Genomic DNA, 19,251 nt, shown 5'->3' with positions numbered 1-19,251 from the left:
ACCTAAGTGCAAGGGTTCTTTCTTGTGAGCATGGGTACTCAAACTCAAACAGGACACTAGCTGGAAAGGAAGGCACCTTCGAGAAACCTAAAAAGTGTAGATTCCCGACAGTGACACTTTTCAGCCCAATGCTTCGTAACTTTTTCAAATTATACCAGAAAATCTCACAAATAAAAATATGAGACTTGGTTTAGATTTGGTGTGTGCTGTATTATAAGATAAAGTCTGCTTGATTAAATACTCATTTAAGTAGTAATTTTTCCAATGATAATTAATGCTCATAAAATGTTTGTTTGTACTTCTTAACCAGAATATGCTGCCCGCTCTGACAATCTGTTCTTGGCAGCATATACCGACCTCTCTTTTATTTAATACATCGGAATCACATACAAAGTTGGATCCTGAAGTCTTTGGAAATGAATGCAGTTATTTCTGAAGGTATGTACAGGGTTCTTACTCAATTATTCTCAAAAGTCAGACACCAGAATTCACTATATACATTCACACATATTTAACAGAAAAACAGCCTGTTTTGTCAATGTAATCACTTTAAAATATTTCATAAGTTTAGGTGTTCATTGTATTACATCCATATAAATTCAAGTGAAATAATAGATTTGTTATGCTTTTATAACTTATTGCAAAAATAATTCTCTTAAATCTGTACCATTTTTATATGGCTGCACCACAAACTGCTTTAAGTAGTCTGTCATTCTTTCTTAGCACTTTAAATTTTTTCCTTAAAACACCAATTAAAATGTACTCGAACTTTAAAAGCTGAAATCTTCTCTCATAGAATGTAAGACCAGCGTGACTGGCAAACTTCAGGAAGGCCGCTTTGCTGATCAGAGCAAAGGCAGCTCTTGTTCATGGACAGCCTAAGTCGTCTCTTTGCATAGATAAAATATATTACAATATAAACATATGTATACTTGAAGCATGAATTTGCTAAAGTACAAATAACAACATTATTTTTGATTTCACTACCATTTATATGTATTTTATAAACAAGCTGCCTTTAAGTTAAAAAAAATAGGAACAGGTGCAATTAGCAGTGACTATAAATTTGGCAGTTCTTGGTGTAGTTCCCAACAAATGAGAAGAAGATACGGTACAGGATTGGATGTGAACCCCTTAGACTAGCTGCTTCCAATAATTTTGAAAATTAATGAAATGTCAACTTGTAGGTCATTAAAAATAATTTTTGATGTTAAATAAAGATGTAACTTTTGGTATGCAACTTGAATCTGAAGAAATGGTGCCTCCATAACAAAATTCCCTCTAACCCTATCTGTCTTTTTATAGGAACAAATGTTCTCAGCACATATTTATGAAAAATGGAAACAGACTTGGTGCTTAATCCAATTTAACTCTAGCAGTAAATAATATCTATCCACAGATACATGAACTAATTTTTTATAGCCCAACCGATTTCTGAAACACTTTCCCAATAAATTTTAACAATGATTCAACTGTGCATTAATAATTTCAGTGGTAATTCAACTGGAAAAATGTAGCACTTAAAGCTTTATACTCCCATAAATTAAAGATGGAGTTAAAATTTCAATTTTCTACATATTTTTGCTATAGTGAAGTTTGGCAAATAATCAGTAAAAGACTTCCAACCTTAAAAACATTATAATATGATACAATTCTATGGAGAAGTAAAATGGAACTACCCATTCAAGGAAAAATAAATGAAGTAGTAAAATTTCTCTCAAATAAATAAAAAGATTGTTTGTGTTTTCAAATGGACAATGCAGGGTATCAATCTGTCTTCTCTTTCTGTGGATACCTTTAACAGATCTTTGTAAAAGTTTTATTTTAAAAAATCAGCATTCACCATGGAGCATGAATTCTCTTATTCTGAACTATAAAAACATGATGAAAATTTCAGATGCGACTAACTTACCAATGTGCAAAGACAACTCCTAATTTTTTGTTCTTTGAGGTGCTGCAGATGGAACCCAGTGCCCAGTGCGTGCGAGGCAAGTGCTCCACTGCTGAGCTAAATCCCTAGCTCCAGAATTCTTTTACTGAAGATACAAGCATCAAAGTAAGGAGAGCACCCAGCATCAGGGCCCCAACCCAGCAGACTTAGCATCTACCAGCAGCCTCCTACCCGGAAAACCATTTCACTAGGACCAGGTCCGGTGCTGAGTTATCTACTCCAGTTCACACCTGACCATACATAACAGCTTTGGTAGCTGTGTCACAATACAGCCTTCAGAACTAGCAAGCTTCTCCACTGACTGTCTGAAAGTCCTCCTGCAAAACCAAGAGAATGAGCTGCAGAAGGGTCCCCAAGGCTGGTGCTCCCCTCACCCCACCAGGCAGGTGCCCAAGTGCTCTGCACCCCAACCACTGTCCACACTGACCAGACTCTTGACTGAACAGTAAAGGGAAGCGCACAAGCAAGCACAGGACCTGGAACCTGCAGCAGGTAGCACTCCCAGTGTATGCAGAGTGGTGAAGTACTCTACACCTGCTCAGTACTCCTTACATTCTTGGGACCGGAAGTATTTTGGATTTCAAATAGTGTTGGATTTGGGAACATGTGCATTTATATAATGATACATCTTAGGGATCGGACCCAAGTTGCAACAGGAATGTTTCATATAAATGTTGTACACACAGCCTGAAACTTTACACAATAGTTTTAGGGCACCTGAGTAACAACTGCGACCCACAACGTGATCCCAGGTGTGACATTTTCCAAGAAGGCATCCTACTGGGACTCAAAAGGGTTAGAATTTACGTTTTTGGGTCAAGTATGCACAACCTTGTACTGTAGCATAGTTGCTTCGGAGTCCAGTTGGTCAAGTTCAAACCTAAACTCTGCCCCTTACAATCTCCCTGCTTTGGGTCACTTGGCTTAGCCTCTCTGGTTACTTCTTGGCTTGTGACAGAGGAGTAACTGAGGCTGCTGCGAGTACCAAGTCAGGCAGTACATATGAAGAAGCACTTCAGACAGTGCCTAGGAATGGTAAGAGTTCAGGGAGCATCAGGTGTCCCGCTGCTGTAGGACACAGTGATACTCACGTACCGCTGCGCAGAGGAACGCACGGACCAGCACCGCACACAGGCAGTGCAGCTGCCCCTGCACCAGCGCTCACTGCCCACCCCACCCTGCAGGTGGCCTGTGCACTACTCAAGGAGCAGCAGCAGCTCTGTGGGGACCCGTACCACTCCGCTTCATCCCTTTCTTCTAAAACTATTGCAAGAGGTAGTAGAGAAGAGAGAAAGAAAGTGGGGGAAAAAGAAACCCCAGGACCTTGCTATCAAGCATAGGAATAAAAGAGCAGCCACACTTTTCACTCAAAAACCCCCACAGGTTTCCCACTTCTGGCCAAATTCCAATCCTGCACAAAGCCACCCCTCAAATGCAACAGCAAACGTGTCTACAGGGGACAGAAGGAAAGGGGGCCAAGCCGCCAACATCAACTAGCTGACGAGGTTGAAAAAATAAAATAAAAACTATTCAAAGCCTATTCCTCTCTGCGCCTTACTGGGCCCTTCCCCTCCAGCATCTACCCCAGTACAGGACCCCAGCCTCCAAAATCTCACCCAGAAAGCAGCACGGGAGGAAAACTCAGCTGCAGGAGAGGTGAAGACTGGATGTGTCCCCTCTGGCTGCACTGCAGGATGCCTGTGGGCAGCTGCTCCCTGCAAAGCTGCAGCCAGGCCTCAGGTTGGCCCGGGCCTTCCTTCCTGCGGGCTGGGCTGCACCTGCCTGGCCTCTCTCATCTCTGCTCTATTTCCAAGCAAAGGTCAGCTGAGCAGGTACCCCTGCATTCCTCAGTGAGCTGCCTTGGGGCAAACCCCAGGCTAGGCACCCTCCCATCATCAGCTTCTGGCTCGGAATTCACAAGAGAAGGCTGCGGGCATTGCTTACAGCAGAAGTATTATTTTTGGAAAAGAACATGCTTGCAACCAGTTCTTGGATCCTCTTCCCATTGCTAAGGATTGTTCGCCACCAAGTTCAGTTTTAGAGCATGAAACTGAGGCCCAGTTTCTCTACAGCAGGGGTGGCCCAGCATGGACTAAGCCTCCCACTTTCAGAGGCACCCCGAAAGGAAGAATGCCAGCTTAGCAGCAACCCCCACTTACAAGGAAACAGAAGGCAGTGACCGGGGCGCGGGGCGTGTTTACCTGAAGGAGAAACAGGCCCCACCATGTTGAACAAAGCTAAGGCCAGAAGCAACAAGTCCAGGGAACCGAGGCCAACCATGGGGACACCGGAGGAAGTGACTTCATGAACGGGTCCTCTGAACTGCCCAGTCCTTCCAGGTTCCTGGGGGTTACTCTAAGGCCCACTCGCCTCTCCAAGGCTTCCATCCCAGCTAGCAGACCGGACGCAGGCCACAGGCTACCCAGGAGCAGAATCCACTCTCAGGGCTCCAGAAACACTACTCCCGGGCCTTTCCGGTCCTCAGTGAGAACAGCCACCTCAGCCTTCTCCGCCGTCAGGGATCCTCCCCAAATAAGTACAGTACTTACATATAAACTTGCATCCGTTGAACATCATCATTTCTTAAATAATGTTACCAAAAAATCTAAATCCATAACTTTTCATAACCCACTCCGCAAGGTGCTAATATTCCTTGATCTTCACTAATTCCCCATCTGTTATAACACATATTATTTCAATGTAATTCTCCCCAATGATGCTACCAACACAAGGGGTTTAAGTAAGCCAAGTGCCTCGCCTTTGCAGACTACACCGAGCAGCGCCTTCCCCTGGTGAGCACACTCACACGCCGCACAATGGGCTGTTTTAAATCCTTCCAATACGGACCTGTTGCTTCTTTACTTGGATCAAGTCTCAAATGAGAATGCATTTGGGCCTAGAGAAGGCGGCTAGCTTCGGTCTCCTGGGCCTGCTCACTTCCACTTGAAGTAAAAGGCCTTTAAATAGACGAGCACTGACCTCAATGCTCCTCTGCACCGAGCCATTAACACAAAATTTAAACCTTTCATCTAACCAGACATCCGATACAAAACACAAGAAATTACAAAACACTTTTATCTAGAGGACTCAAAACTACAAAGACAACATTCTGCCCTCCTCTGTTCATAAAAAACATGAATAAATCTCTAAAATCAATTAATTGTATTCCAGTTCCTAAGAACCTAAGTACTCTTCCTCCTCATGTGCTACTTCAGAGGGCTGTAAAACAGCAGTGAGTACACGGTGCCCGGGGCCAGGACAACTTGACAACTGTTTTCAACATCAACATGAGAAACTGTACTAAATATAAAGCCACAGTTAACAATTATGACAGCACTCTGGGCTCAACAGGTGGGAACAAGAACACAGGCTCTGGACCCAAGAGGCCAGAAGGAAAAGGTCACCGGGATCCGGACCAGCTGTGCCCATCGGGGGACTCCCTGACATGTGCTGGGGCCTCGGCTCCTCCAACCCTGTGGTGCCACTGTCACCCTCTAGGACAGCTCTGGGAAGTAAATGTGTCATGAAAAGGACCTGGCAGCAAGGTGGCATATAGCTGTCCTATGTCCTTTTCCTCTGCTTCTGGGAAACCAGTAAAAGCAGCAGCACTTTATCAATCAGGATTACAAACAAAATGAAACCTGAGGCTGGGAAAAACCATCCTCTTTGGGGTTGACAGGCAGGAAAACATAAAGGGCAATGGCTTACACAATCTGTGACAGCAGCTACTCCAGGCGCTGACCCGGGAGGACCCGGGAGGCAGGGAGCACCCTGCTCATGGAACACAGACTGGCCTGAGGGGCCCTGTGACACTCACAGCTGGACCAGGCACTCTAGCACATGGCTCGATCTGGCTATCACAGCTTCACAAGGCCCCTGAGACACCGGGTTTGTGAAAGTCCCTTCCTGCGACCTCGGAACCACACCCAGGACTCACAATGACACTGAATGACCATACTTCAGATGAGCCACCAAGCTCAGGGGTTTACAACTTCCCCTTCAGATGACAGCAATGGCAGGGGTGAGTTTCCATGTGTCTTCAAAGCCCAGCGTATTTTTCTCATGTTGCCAACAATTCCCTGACTGTGCTCTTCCAGGCAGGGTGTCTCAGGTCCCCAGGCAGACACCCCTGAGTGGGGCTCAATTCCCACCTCTCCTTCCCCATGCAGCCCCACAGCCCCAGCCCTGAAGAGTGAGGTCTACGTCCCCCATCGTTGATTCTAGGCTGGTCTTGGGATCGGCTCTGGCCAGGAGAAGAATGTCAAAGGGACAAGGTACCCTTCCCAAGCACAAGCCACGCAGCCTTCTTGCACATTCCTCTCTCTGGAAACTCTACCAACTGGAGAATGAATAATCAACCATCACAAGGAAGAGGCCAGCTGGGTCCGTCAGCCAACCCCAAAATTTCAAGACAGCCCAGCCAAGATCAGCCAAGCAGAGACCTGTACACGAGTATACCAAGCTCAGCTTAGCAAAACCACCCATGGAACACGTATAATAGTCAGTGGTGGTGGTTTTAAGCTACTGAGTTTTGGGGTGGTCTGTTACACAGCAATAGCTTAACCAGCCTTTCATTGAAAATTCTGTCCACATAAAATACTGTTTAGCCAACAATCTTTATGCTTGGCTACCTATGTAAAAGTCTGCTTAACCAAAAGATTGAAAGAGATTGAACAACTTTAAGAACTACTGAGCTGAGCTATAATTAACCTCTGTACCCAACCTGTGCTCTCCACCTTCAGTGAGCTATGGATGTGTTCTGTGGCAACATTAAGAAATGAAAGAAACACACACACACACACACACACACACACACACCCTGCATTTGGAACACTGACTCAAAGGTAAGATTAAGACCTCATTTAATTTCTGCCACTTCCACCCAGTTCCAAAGAGATTCAGTGCATTTATAATGACTGATGAAGCACAGCAAATATATTAGAAGGAAGAGAGAAAGGGAATAGACTAAGAATCAGGCCAGGAACCAGGATGTATAGACAGGTGACAGCTCGGGTGTTTGGGGGTTTCGCCAGACACTGTCACTTCACTCTCTTCCACCGGAAGCAGAGCCTAATTTTCCTTGGAGCCTAATCAGTCACAAGACTAGTGGATACTGCTGGGAAGGGCTCCCTCTTCCCAGTGGGATTTCCACTGAGAAGAAAGATGCTTGGAGAAGAAGACTCTGAACCCAAGTTCACAGTGTCGAGCCCTGGGGACCGTCCTTCTCCAACACAGAAGTCAACAAATCCCACTTGACACAGTAAGCTTCGACTGAGGTCTGCTGCTGAACAGGAAAGTTCTAGATGCCACACAACACACACTTGAACCTGGCTTTCTTTAAAAAGGAGGGAAGCATGGTGGGTTATGTCATCCCCTGTGTCCCCGAGAAGAAACTTATTCCCCAGGAGGAAACATACCTCTCTCTGGTACCAAGGCAGAGAAAGAAATCTGCCCAGAAGCTCATCATAGAGACCGTACATCATGTCACACAGCAACTCCACACCACTCCAACTATATAACCTCTGAACTGCTTCTTCTTACAGGTCGGTGGCCTAAGTCAGGAAAAGGTGACTAACTCTGTGCTCATGATGGGGGCTCAGGTGGCATGCACTGGTGAGGGATGCAGTCGACCTGCCCTTCCAAAGCCTCTAACCATTCTCTCAGGCATAACTTCAGTAGCTATAGAGCAGCAACAAGTTTGAGAATATCCTAACACACCATGAGTGCCTGACATATGCTAATCAGCGATTATTTTCAATTCTAAGTCCCTGAAATGAGACTGATCCAGGTTAAGATGTACAATGAAAATCATAGGCCTTCCCAGACCAGTTGCTGCAGAGCCTGGGGTGGCGCCAGTGAATGTGACTACAGTGTCGAGTACGGCTGGCGAGGGTGGACTGCTCTTAGAGGCATCTGCATTGGCCAGCTTTCTCGTCACTGGACACAATGATCTCACACCAGCCACCTAAGAAAGGAGGGGAGACGTATTTGGCTCACAGTTTCAGAGGATTCAGTCCCTGATCAGCTGGCTCCAAGGCAGGAACAGCATGGTGGAAGGGCATGGCGGAATAAGTTCGTGGTGGCAGAGTAATAACACAGAGAGGAAGAGGCCAGGAACTAGATAAATATCCAAGGTCATGCTTTCATGACCCACCCAGATGTCCTCAGAAGTGTGCTTTACTAATCCTCTCAGTGGCTCCCAACCCAATCAAGGTGACAGTCAAGCTCAACTGTCACAGCTCTGTGGAGAGCCAGCCTATGCAACTCCTCTGGAAAGTGCTTTGCTCACACTTCCTCCTAGTAAGCCACCCTACACTCTACCAAGTACTCACTCAGATGGGTCCCAACGTTCTGGACATTTCTCCCCTCCTCACCAATCAAACACCACCCACAGACCCAGGTGCCAACCTCTCCCACTGTGCTGTCTGACACATGAATCTGCAATAAGATATAAGCACTTGATAATCCTCATGCTGTTTAAGTGACTGGAGAGACCTTGAGTCCAATGTCATCATTTTACGAGTAAGAAACCTGAATCCAAAGATGTCAGCATATCAAGGTGACAGCCTGTTAGGGATGTCATATGAAAAATAACTTAATGAGCCACCTCTCCCAGAGACTACATCTTGACAAGCCCTGTCTTCCTTGACCAAAACAATAGGGAAGTGGAAATTTCAAGTGCTGTAACAGACCAGTATGCTCATTTTGACGTCAGTGAGACTCAATAGAACTCAAAGGACCACGCTTTTGTCCATGCTCAGAGGGGCCCTAAGGCAAACTGTTCTCCACTATCCATATGTTCCAGTGAACCTGAAATAAGGGAGTACATGCTGGAAAATAATCTTCCCAAAATACCTTGAAGATTATCTTGTCTCCTGATCTCCCCTGAATGAGTCATCTCAAAATGCAGCTCAAATCTGCAAATTCAGAGATTCAAAATCACTGGTTTTATTACCCCGAACTGCATTCTTTCACTGTATCTCCAAAATTCCAGATTCATATCACATTCACTGGGGGTCCTTGAGCTAGAAGACAGGGATGGAGCACGTAAGCTCCTGTGAAATGCCTTGTTTCGTAATGCATTTTCTCTACTGACACCAGAAAGCCTCAGGTTGATTGCAGCAAGAGATGTAATAGTTCTTCCTTAACACGCAGAGACATGCAGTCCATTCTGCACAAGGCCAGGTTCTCCAACTGCTGCTCTTAAGACAACCAGGGTCTCCTCAACCAGAACAGGCTGCGGGTCCTTGCAGTGGCTCCTCTGGCACTGAGGGGTGCTGGGGTGATCATTTTGCTAATCAGGGGTTTTGTTTTCTTTTAAAAGACTGGCCACATGTTTGAAAACACAGATATGTGTACGTGTTACATGCGCACACACAGGTCACTTACACAGCCTGCACCCACCCACCACACCACAGCTACTGACCCTAGTTAGAACAGCACAACACAGTGCTGACATTGGACCTTTTCAGATGAACCTACCATGGACCTGAAGGGTGAGCCACCGGGCCGCTTCCCACCAGTCCTGACCCTCACACACACAGCTGGCACCTCAGAGACCCTGAGGTCACAGTACCATGCTCAACTGGGTCCTCACAATAATCCGCAAGGTACTGTTTCAGAAAAGGAGACTGAGGCTCAGAAAAAGGAAACGACATGCCTAAGGCCACCAGGCTGCTCCGTGATGGACGTAGAGTTCCACTGCTGTCCCTCCCCTGCCTCTCTAGCCAAGTGCTCTCAAGCCCCCGCCACCCAGGCAGGCCCAGGACAAAAGGACAGAGCCTCAGAGATTGGAGGGGAAGCAGGGAGGGACCAAGGGAGTGTGGCTTGGACCCCGGTCACAGGGACAGGGCCTCAGAGACTGTGTCTTCCCCCTGGGCCCTTCCTCCACTCCTCCCCTCTCTCTGCTCACCAGGTGCCACTGGTCAGCAGCTTTGCTCTCCACATCTTCCCAACATGATGTTCCTGCCTCATCTCGGCCCGAGTGGACCTCGGTGCAAACCTCTCAGATAACTTGCCCGCTTTTAAGTTGTTTCCAGGTATTTTGTCACAGTAACGCAAAGCTGACGGACAAAGCTTGTGTGAGCTCAGAACTGGATACTCCAAAGCAGACACTGACTCTCCCCCAGAGCCAGCCACGGACACCAGAAAAGCCACTCCAGCCCTTCCCCACCCTCATTCTGGAGGGCCCTGCCGAGCCGGAGGGAGGATGCCACACGGGGAGGCCTGCTCCCAGCAGGCCACACCCAACCTCCAGTGGCAGCCATATGGCGGTCCTTCCGCCCCAACCCTCAAGCCACAACACAAAGCTTTCCCTCATGGCTGAAGGCTCTCAAGTCCCCTCAAACTTGAATTCAAGAAATGCTTTTGCTTTCCCATTGTCAACCTGTCTTTTGTTCCAGGAGCGTCACCCAAGACCCTGGTGGCAGGCCTGGGCAGGTGTCCGGCCTTTCTGTCCCCATGACACACGAGTGTGCCAGTGGATACCACTGCCCGGACTCACGGTGGAAACTCCCCAGCACACCAGCAGGCTAGCTCTCAGAAGTCAGGAAGTAGAAAGCAGTGATGACACTGTGGTCAGAGCAGCCTCTTTTTATGAAGAGGAGACCACACGGGATGAAGGACGAGGGGCAGCAGACCATAATGAAGATGAGCCCAGGCTACCCAGACATGGTGGGAGATTCCTGCAAATGCAATTCATTTCGCTCCACATCCGAGTAAAAGGAACCTTCTTAGCAGAGATACCATGGCTCTTTTATACTGTACTAGCGACGAAACTAAGCTCTCCTACAGTAGTCAGGATGAATCTGCCACACAGGAAAGTCTACTTTTGAGTGATCAGTACTCCATCAAAACCCTACTTTAGAGCAACAACTGATTTATAAATTTTTATTATACACTATAAAATCATAGGCTTAATGACTTAAATATTTCATTAACAAAGGAAAACACTTTTTTCTTTAAATTTAGCAATTAAATCTCAATAAGCCCTTGAATTGTTAATGGTACCAAGCACTGAACCCACACCTGGTTCTCTTGATAAGGTTATTCCAAATGGTTTTTTAAAAAGTCAAAATTGATAGAACTGATGGGGGAAAATTAAAAACCCAACATTGAGCAGAAGTCGTTTGATTTTTCTTCTCCAAGGGAATTTCATCCAGTCCTGCCTACTCAAATATTTCCTCAGTGAATACTACACGCTACTCCAATAATTTGATTTGATAATTATCAACATACATGTTACAAAAAATGCTTTAAACTATTTTATAATTATTATCTAGACAACATGAGGAGCCAATTTCAAGCATGTGATTATTACATGCTGTAGGAGGTGTGATCAAAAATGCAGTGAATGTTTAATTTTTAAAGTATTAGGGTAAAAGACACATTGCCATTAATCTCCCTAAACTCCTCACTTTGAACACTATAATTTCCATTGTCCTTGCCACTTTCTGAAGCAGTTCCAGAAGCTCTTTCTCCTGAGTGTCTTTGTGGGCGTGATAAAAAAATTCAATGAATGCTGCTTCCCACTGTCATCCGACAGCAAAAACATGACATGACAGTGTCCTCATCCACCTTGTTCGCCGCATCTGGCACCATGTGATTTCTGGCTCTTCCCCAAAGTCAAAATGACCCGGAAAAGGATTCTGAAAGGATTCAGGACAGCAAGGCAGCTAGGACAATGCACTAAAGACTCTCATGAAAGAGGACTTCCAGAACTGCTTCAGAAAGTGGCAAGGAAATGGGATAAGTGTGTTTGAAGTGAGGGGAATATTTTGAGAGAGATTCATGGCAAACTCAGTGTAGTGAGTTTTTAAACATTACCGTATTTCTCGATCACACCCAATAAAGTACCCCAAGCTACTCAAACTGAGAGATCAAAGAGGCCCTTTAGGAACAGACTTCACAAAGCCTTCTCACCCCCTGTCCAAGCCCACCTGTGGACCCACTGCGACTGCACAGTGGGAAACGGAGAAGCAGTGAGACCTCCGACTTCCACAGGTGCGCTGACTAAAACATACTCTTCTCACCGCCTGCCATAAATCTGCTTTCCGCATACTGAATAGGAGAGGGAGATTAAATTGAATATTCGCCCATCTGAAAACAAACGGATGCTCTATAAGCCTTTATGCTTTGCTCCTGCTCCAGCTGAGGCTGTAGCGTGGTGAGATAAATCACTGTAAGACAGTGGCCTGTTCCTGGAGGGGAGTTCTGAGGCCTTAGTGGTTTTGACGTCTCCGACTGCTCTATTCTCATTCATTTGCTCCTGCGTGTCCCACAAGCACTGCTTTCAGCCTGCCAGGCCACTTCCCTCCCTCCGAGCCCCAGTCCTAAGGTAAACCACAGCCTTCCTCCACGCTTCCAACGAAGGCCCCAACACAGTGCTTCAGAGAAACAGTTTTCAGTGACTCATTAATCTTCAGGCTTAAGAAAGAAAAATAAGTGAGTCCCATGTCCCTGTAAGTTTTAATGACCACTTGAATTACACACCTAAACCTCAATGCCATCAAAGTAATCTCTCGCGAATGTGAGCACAGTACACAAGAGTCACTTCTGAACACGTTGCACACCACAGCTGCGCGCTCCGGCTCCCGAGGATGTGCTACAAGAAGGCCCCACAGTCTGTCATACACTTTTCCTTGGCTGACAAACAGGACCCCTTCCAGCGGGGTCTCCCCAGTACACAAAACAGCAATGTAACACACGGCCAAAGCGGAAAAGAAAGCAGATGAACCAGATCACTCCAGAGGGCTCCATGCTGCCCTCATTGAGTGCTGAATCTCAACACTGTACTATGTCTGGGACTAGTGCCACTAGGACTCCCACTGTTCTCAACAGTTAGAGATGCAAGGGCCAGTGAGAAGGGTCTGCTCACTACTAGCTCTTGAGAGCTGTGAAGGAGCTGAGTCCAGGAGGCCTTTAGGGCAAAGCAGGTGGTTGGGGAGCAGCCACGCCTAGTGATCAGCTGCAGCTCGGAAGCTAGGTGTTCTGGGTAAATCCGTCCAAGGACATCACAGTCACTTTCCTTTACCTGGAGTGTTAAATGACAGGTGCACGGTGGCAATGCCTTTTGTGCCTAATGGAAAAGCGAGGCTCTAATTTAGGAGATGCACTGTGAGACTTCAGACATACAAGGAAAACCTTTTCAGCCTGGAAGTTGAGTGTATTTCTGAAGGCAAAGTTTCACATTTCCGCTTTAAAACTCCAACACTTACATAATTCATTCCCAGTTCTTTTCTGAGAAAGTCCCTTCATTGCATTTTAGTCGATTTGGAGACTTAGTAAGTAAACAACTTTCCAAGACACAGCAACTGTATCTTCCTTATCTTTGGCCTTTACTACTCCACAAGGGCCCTTATAAACAACTAATACAAACAGATGTAGGGCCGGGGATCTAGCTCAGCGGCACTGTGCCTGCCTCGCAAGCACAAGGTCCTGAGTTCGATCCCTGGTACACACACACACAAATATATGTGGGGGGGGATAAACATTTACTTGCATTGAAGGCATTATTTTCATAAGCCCACTGGGCTCTACACATATTACAACAAGGCAACAAATATCTTCCATACCAAGTATCAACCCAGGGAAATCCCAATACTGAAGCAAAATTAAATTAGACTTATACATTAACTAAAAGCATAGGAAACTTTTGTATTAGTTTTACAATTGGCTGGATCCCGTGCCTTTTCCAGATAAGACTACTATCTGAAATACTGCATGGGTGGTTTCCCAGAAGTCGCTGCACAACGCTGCGCATCCCTGTGTCAGCACCAACCGAGAGGGTAACAGGCGAATGAACGCACACCATATTCCTACGCAGCCCCCCTGCCCCCCAAGGCATCTGGGAGCACCTCAGGAGCCCCAGAGGGCTGTCCTAGCACCCCAGGGCCCTGGCCCCAAGCTCCTCCTTCCACCAGGGAGCCTGGGAGCCTCACCACTGACTCTGCTGCTGTGGCCCAAGGAACATCTCGGGAACTCCTCTTTGGAACAAGTCCTCTCCAGGATGACCCTAAACCTGGCTCACCTGCGGCTGCTGTGCTGTGGGACCCGCCCCCAAGGAGACTGTGCCTGGGCCCTGGGAAGCAGTGACTGGAGGAGGACTCCAGGCAAGCTCGTGCCTTTGCCCTGCTCTGAGAAGCCTGGCACAAACCCAGCTTCCCACTGCCCCAGCCCTCCTGAGCTGCTGCGACGAAGGATGGCACAGCTACCTTCCTGCTCAGCGTCACTCCCGACAGTCCGCCTCACCTGCTTCACAGCACAGAGGGCTGAGGGATGGCTACCTCCGCCTGCCAGGGCGTGCAGAGCCTGCCCGGCCGGGCCTGCATCCTCCTGGACACATCCTGTTTTCTTCTTGGATTTTTCTTTCGGACTCCAGCCCCTTAATTATGCCCTGGCCTTGCCAGACGCCCCACCAGCAGGAAGGGGCTGCATGACGGACCAGGAAGTAGAGTGACTAAATCTTTCCTCCTCTCCAGCCCTGTTTATGTCTCTCTGCTGAGATTTCTGGGAGCTACAGTATAACTCAGGCTTTCTGATGACTAAACTGAAAAGCACCACAGTAGTTCACGAACCGGAGAAACTGCATCCTCTCATAACTCAGGGTTCGATAGTATTTTGTATTTCTTAAAAATGTTTCACTGGCAAATTGCATGTTCATAATTAAACCATCCCAGGCCAGGGATTTAGCTCAGTGGTTCTGGTGCCTGCCTCACAAGCACAAGGTTCCGAGTTCGATCCCCAGTACCAAAAAAAAAAAAAAAGAAAAACATAATTAAACCATCCCTTGCTTATGAAATAAGCCTAACGTGCTACATTGTATGCATGAAACAGCACACAAAGATGTATAACTAAAAACGTCTGTGAGAGAGCTGGTTTTCAAAGAGAGGAATCTTAGAATTAAAGCAAAATGTGCCATAGACACACACCACCGTTAAGAAAAATTTTACACTTAAAAAAATGTTAAAAAGGTATATTACTCATCAAAATGTATGGCTCTTTAACTAAAACTATCCACTAGGATATTCAGATAATACATCATTCCAGGAAACAAAACCTGTAACTATCTAAAACATAGTTCCTTCACCAAAATAGATACCCATAGCCTAATAATTCCAAGAATATATTACATTCTATGAAAAATTTAAATAAAGCCAATTTAAAGAATTGTTCCAGATATGCTTAAATTCTAAACCAACTTTTCCCAAATTTGAAAGGTTATTTTCATTTGAATAGGGTTTATGTAATCTGAGGACATAAATTACTTGTTTGCTAAGGAAAGGTCATTTACAACCAACTCCTCAAGTAATATACACATATCCATATATCACTGCCTGTCAGGAACTTCTTATTTGAAAATCTATAACGTCACCTCCAGAAAACAGAGACTTAAACATATAATCACTATGCTCAAGCGATCCTTCTTTACAAACAGGTAACACTAACAATATTAGGGTAATTTCCTGGCATATTTCTCCCCAGCTCACTGATTCAAACTTGAAGTATTTTCCTCGTATCAATTATCTAGAATAAGCATCATAAAAATGTAAAATGTCATGACTAGTTACCTGAAAGAGAAAAAAAAGATCAGACTGCTAAACAAATCTATCCCCACTCTTCTGAGTCTTTTAAAAGGTTTTATTTTTTAATAATTTTAAATGTATAAAGAGTTGGAAAAGCTGTCAGAGTTCAAGTGTACCTTCATACGGCTTCCACAGGGCCAACCTCCTACATAACGAGCCGAGCGCCCAGCTATTAACTACGGACTTGATTCAGATTTCAGCAGTCTTCCCGTAAATGGCTGGGAAAGATTATTTTGAAAAATAATCTCTGCGAGAGTTACAAGGTTATGTTAGGGTTTAGCATATTACAAATACTGGAGCTGAAAGAAAAGGCCAAGTCTGTATTTCTATTTCTGCAAACTAAAGCTTAATAAAACTGAGAGCATCAGCCCCATTATAATGCAGAACTAAACACTTAATTATGCATTATACAGCACGGCTTGGCTTTTAAGAAGTGAGGTCAAAGAGGAATAACTGGCCAGCTCTTTGGCTTCTCACTATGGCCAAGAGAAAGTTTAAGCAAAAGTAAAATGATCTAACTTTCTTCCTCATGTCCTACCTGTTTTGTTTTGTTTTACAAAAGTTAATAACATTCAAGGCCTGAAGACAGGAAGTGAACTTCTATTTTGCCTAGCAAATTAAATATTGTGAAGATGAAAAATACTTTCTATACTTTTTTTAAAAATTTTTTTAAAAATACTTTAAAGTAACATATTTATGGTTAGTGGGCCAAATTCCCAATTCTTTTCTCTTCCAATGAGTTTAGCACTCTATTTCAGATGCTGGTAACCGAAAGATGTCTTGTCCACCTCTGGAAATGATTAAGGCTATTTCCAAATCCACTCCAAAGGTGGCCAGGAGGGCACTGCAGAAGGGGAAGGGCAAAATGTCCCAAGAATGGGGCTGGGGATTTAGCTCAGTGGTTTCACCACCTGCTTCAAAAGCACAAGGACCTGAGTTTGATTCCCCAGTATCAAAAAAAAAAAAAAAGAATAAATCTTGGCCAATTACAAAATCCCCCACCGCTTCCCTAAACCTCTCGGTCCAGGCTCCAGGCCATTGGGGGGGGGGGGTTCCTCTAAGGAGACCCCAGGTGGAAAATGCAAACCAGGCCTAATTTTAAGAGTCCCGCCTCTTTGCTCTCAGGTGGGTCCATTCAAACACAATTTAAATATCTGCAAATGGCCCAGATTCGCACTAATAATTCACTCAACAAACTGGCTGTGTACCTGGTGGGTCTAAAGCCCTATCTTAAGTGTTTTACAGGAAACTAAGAAGGCAAACAAATGGGCTTTGCTCTCAGGGAGCTTTCCAATCTAGTTCTTCTGTCTCTCAAATTGATCCCCATGTCAGCTGAAAAGCAGCCAGATATTGCAATTACTGGAAGAATACTAAAAAACAAGTACCAATGTTGTTCATAGGATCAAACTAAGTTTCCCAGCATTCCTCCCCCCCAAAAAAACAAAAAAAAATAACAACAAAAAGAAAACCTTGGCTTTTGCCAGGCTGTAAGTACCTACATAAATGCTACCTAAAAGACGAAAAAGGGAAAGAATGATAACTGCAACCCGTCTAATCCTTCTTCACATGAAATTTGCTTATTCAAATTTTTAAAATTTCACCATTTCTAAGCAATTGCATGGATACAGTCTTTCATTCGTCCTTGACCCACTAACTCCTCAGGACAACTCTGCTTTCCAAAGAAAAAGGAAAAGATCCTTCAGCAATGGTATAACTCAAACAGATGTATTTCCTCTAAAAGACAAAAGTCAGGATAGATTTTAGTGAACACCTATTTTGTTTTGACTGATTTAATCAGCCCTAACAAGGACATGGGTCCGTACTTTGGAGGCTGAAATCCTTTTACGAAATGAGCCCCGTGGCTTCAATTAGGCTCATAAAGGCTTGTTTTCACCTTCTTACACACAATTTAAAAATCTATCCTAGTGCATTTGAAACAGCTAACTTTAAGCAAATCCCAGGCAAGGAGTTGCGGATCTTCACGAGGACAAAACGTCAGGGCAGCCCTCATACTGGGCTCCTTAGGAGTCAGATGGCTCCCAAATTCACACATGCAACTCCATTCCTGGGCACCAGGCGCCCAGCGTGGATCTGAGAATCCTCCGGCCTTGCGGTCAGCAGATAACTAAGGGGGCGCGGGGCCCGGAGGGTATTTCTCCACTGAAGTTGAGGGCTTGGTGCAGGGTCCCGCAGGCAGCTAGGCAAAGCACAGCACAGCCTCGGTGCCTGTGTGGACAGGACCGGCACGAGCCGCCTGGATCCCCCGCCAACGAAGTGCAAACGCTGCTGCTTCCCCGTGCCAATGTCTTCAATGTTTAAAATGCGCTCTCTGCTGTTAATAAAAGTCTCCTTCATCACACTGAAAATGTTGTAAGTCTGAGTCATTCCTCCCGAATAAACACAGAAACCTATTTTGCAACCCAATTTTAAGGCCAAACAGCGGGCTTTTTTATTAGATGGGAGAAAAAGTCCGCTGCCACCACTGTGCTGGCCCGGCGCGCCCCAGACCCACCAGCCAGCCAAGCTTCGCAGGCCGGGGCGCGCGGGAAGTGCGGCCGGCGCCCCCTCGCGCGTGCTCCGCGTGAGGGGCGGCGAGCCGGGCCGGTGACCGCCAGGCTGGCCCCGCGCGGACCCTCGGTCCTGGAGCCTCCGCTGGTCGCGCCGGAGCTGCTCGGGCTGCGCGCCGAGGCGCGGGGACGGGCGGCTCCGGGCCGAAGGCGGGCAGGGTCGCCAGGACGGCGGGGGCCGGGACGACGCCGCCCGGGTCCAGCTGGGGGACCCGCCGGCCAGGCCGCCGCTCCCCGGGCGCCGCGAGACCGCCGGGGTCGCCGGGCGGGCGCTCGGGCCGCGCCGCGCAGCAGGCTCGGGTCGCAGGACCGCGCTGCCGCCGGGAACTTCAGGCAAAGTTTTCCGCCGCTCCGGGAGCCGGCCCGGGCTCCGGCGGCGGCCACGACCCGCGCCCCAGCCAGGCCGCGGAGGGGACGCGGGAGCCGTCCGGGAGCGCTGCCCGCCGGGCGCCCCGCCTGCCCGGCCCCGGCCCCGCCGCCGTCCCGGGCGCCCTCTCCGGCCGCGGGGCGCCGCGCTCACCTGAGAACGTGTCCCCCGCCGCGGTCAGCAAAAGTCCGGCCAAAGTCGCCAGGCAAGTCCCGAGGCCCCGCATGGTGCCGCGCGTGGGCCCGCGCCGCCCGCCCGCCGCAACAGTTGCCCAAGTGCGGAGCGGCCCGGCCGCCCGGCCCTGCGTGCTCGCCCGCCGGCGCCCTGCAGGAGCTGAGGGCGCGCCCGCCCCGCCGCTCGCTCCGCCCGCCGCCGCCGCCCGAGCGCCGCGAGCAGCGCGCCCCGCCCCGCGCCCGCACCACCAGCCCCGGGCGGCGCCGAAGGCCGAGCGCGCCGGCTGCGCGGGCTCCGCTGCCCGACTGCGCGCGGCCGGGGCGGCCCGAGCCCACGTCACGCGCCCGCCGCGGCCGCCGCTAGAGGGCGCAGCGCGGCCCGCACCCCGCGCCCCGGCCCGGCCGCGGCATCTGGCGGAGGCGCGGCCACAACGCCCCGCGGCCCGCGCGCCCGATCCCGGCCTGGCCTGGGGCTGCGCCGCCGCCACAAGCTCGGCGGGGTCGCGGCCGGGCGGAGTTAGGCTGGTGGCGGGGCGCCCCGCGACTGTAGCTCGGTCCCGGCGCGGGCAGCCGCGTCTCTGAGTGGGGCCTGCACCGGGGCGGCGGGGAC

The 19,251-nt window shown here is 47.9% G+C and overlaps 1 protein-coding gene across 6 annotated transcripts in view; it reads right to left on the bottom strand.

Moving 5' to 3' along the window:
• The window catches only part of Ptprm (protein tyrosine phosphatase receptor type M), a 675,227-nt gene extending 656,423 nt beyond the window's left edge, over positions 1-18,804 (bottom strand). For 2 of the 6 annotated variants that reach the window (XM_087189914.1, XM_087189919.1), the window contains exon 1: positions 18,622-18,783. In XM_087189914.1, the coding sequence (XP_087046040.1) occupies positions 18,622-18,694 (73 nt within the window). In that variant the 5' untranslated portion in view covers positions 18,695-18,783. Of the gene's footprint in view, positions 1-18,621 lie in introns of all 6 variants that reach the window. The other 4 variants (XM_087189931.1, XM_087189938.1, XM_087189934.1 and 1 more) reach the window with 4 other exon arrangements.
• Positions 18,805-19,251: the final 447 nt, after the last annotated feature.

This window comes from Heterocephalus glaber, unplaced genomic scaffold (assembly GCF_053883595.1).
Source record: "Heterocephalus glaber isolate CG9 unplaced genomic scaffold, H.glaber_assembly_v1.0 deba00000331, whole genome shotgun sequence".
NCBI classification, from domain to species: Eukaryota; Metazoa; Chordata; class Mammalia; order Rodentia; family Bathyergidae; genus Heterocephalus; species Heterocephalus glaber.
This window is presented reverse-complemented; position numbering and strand designations above follow the sequence as displayed.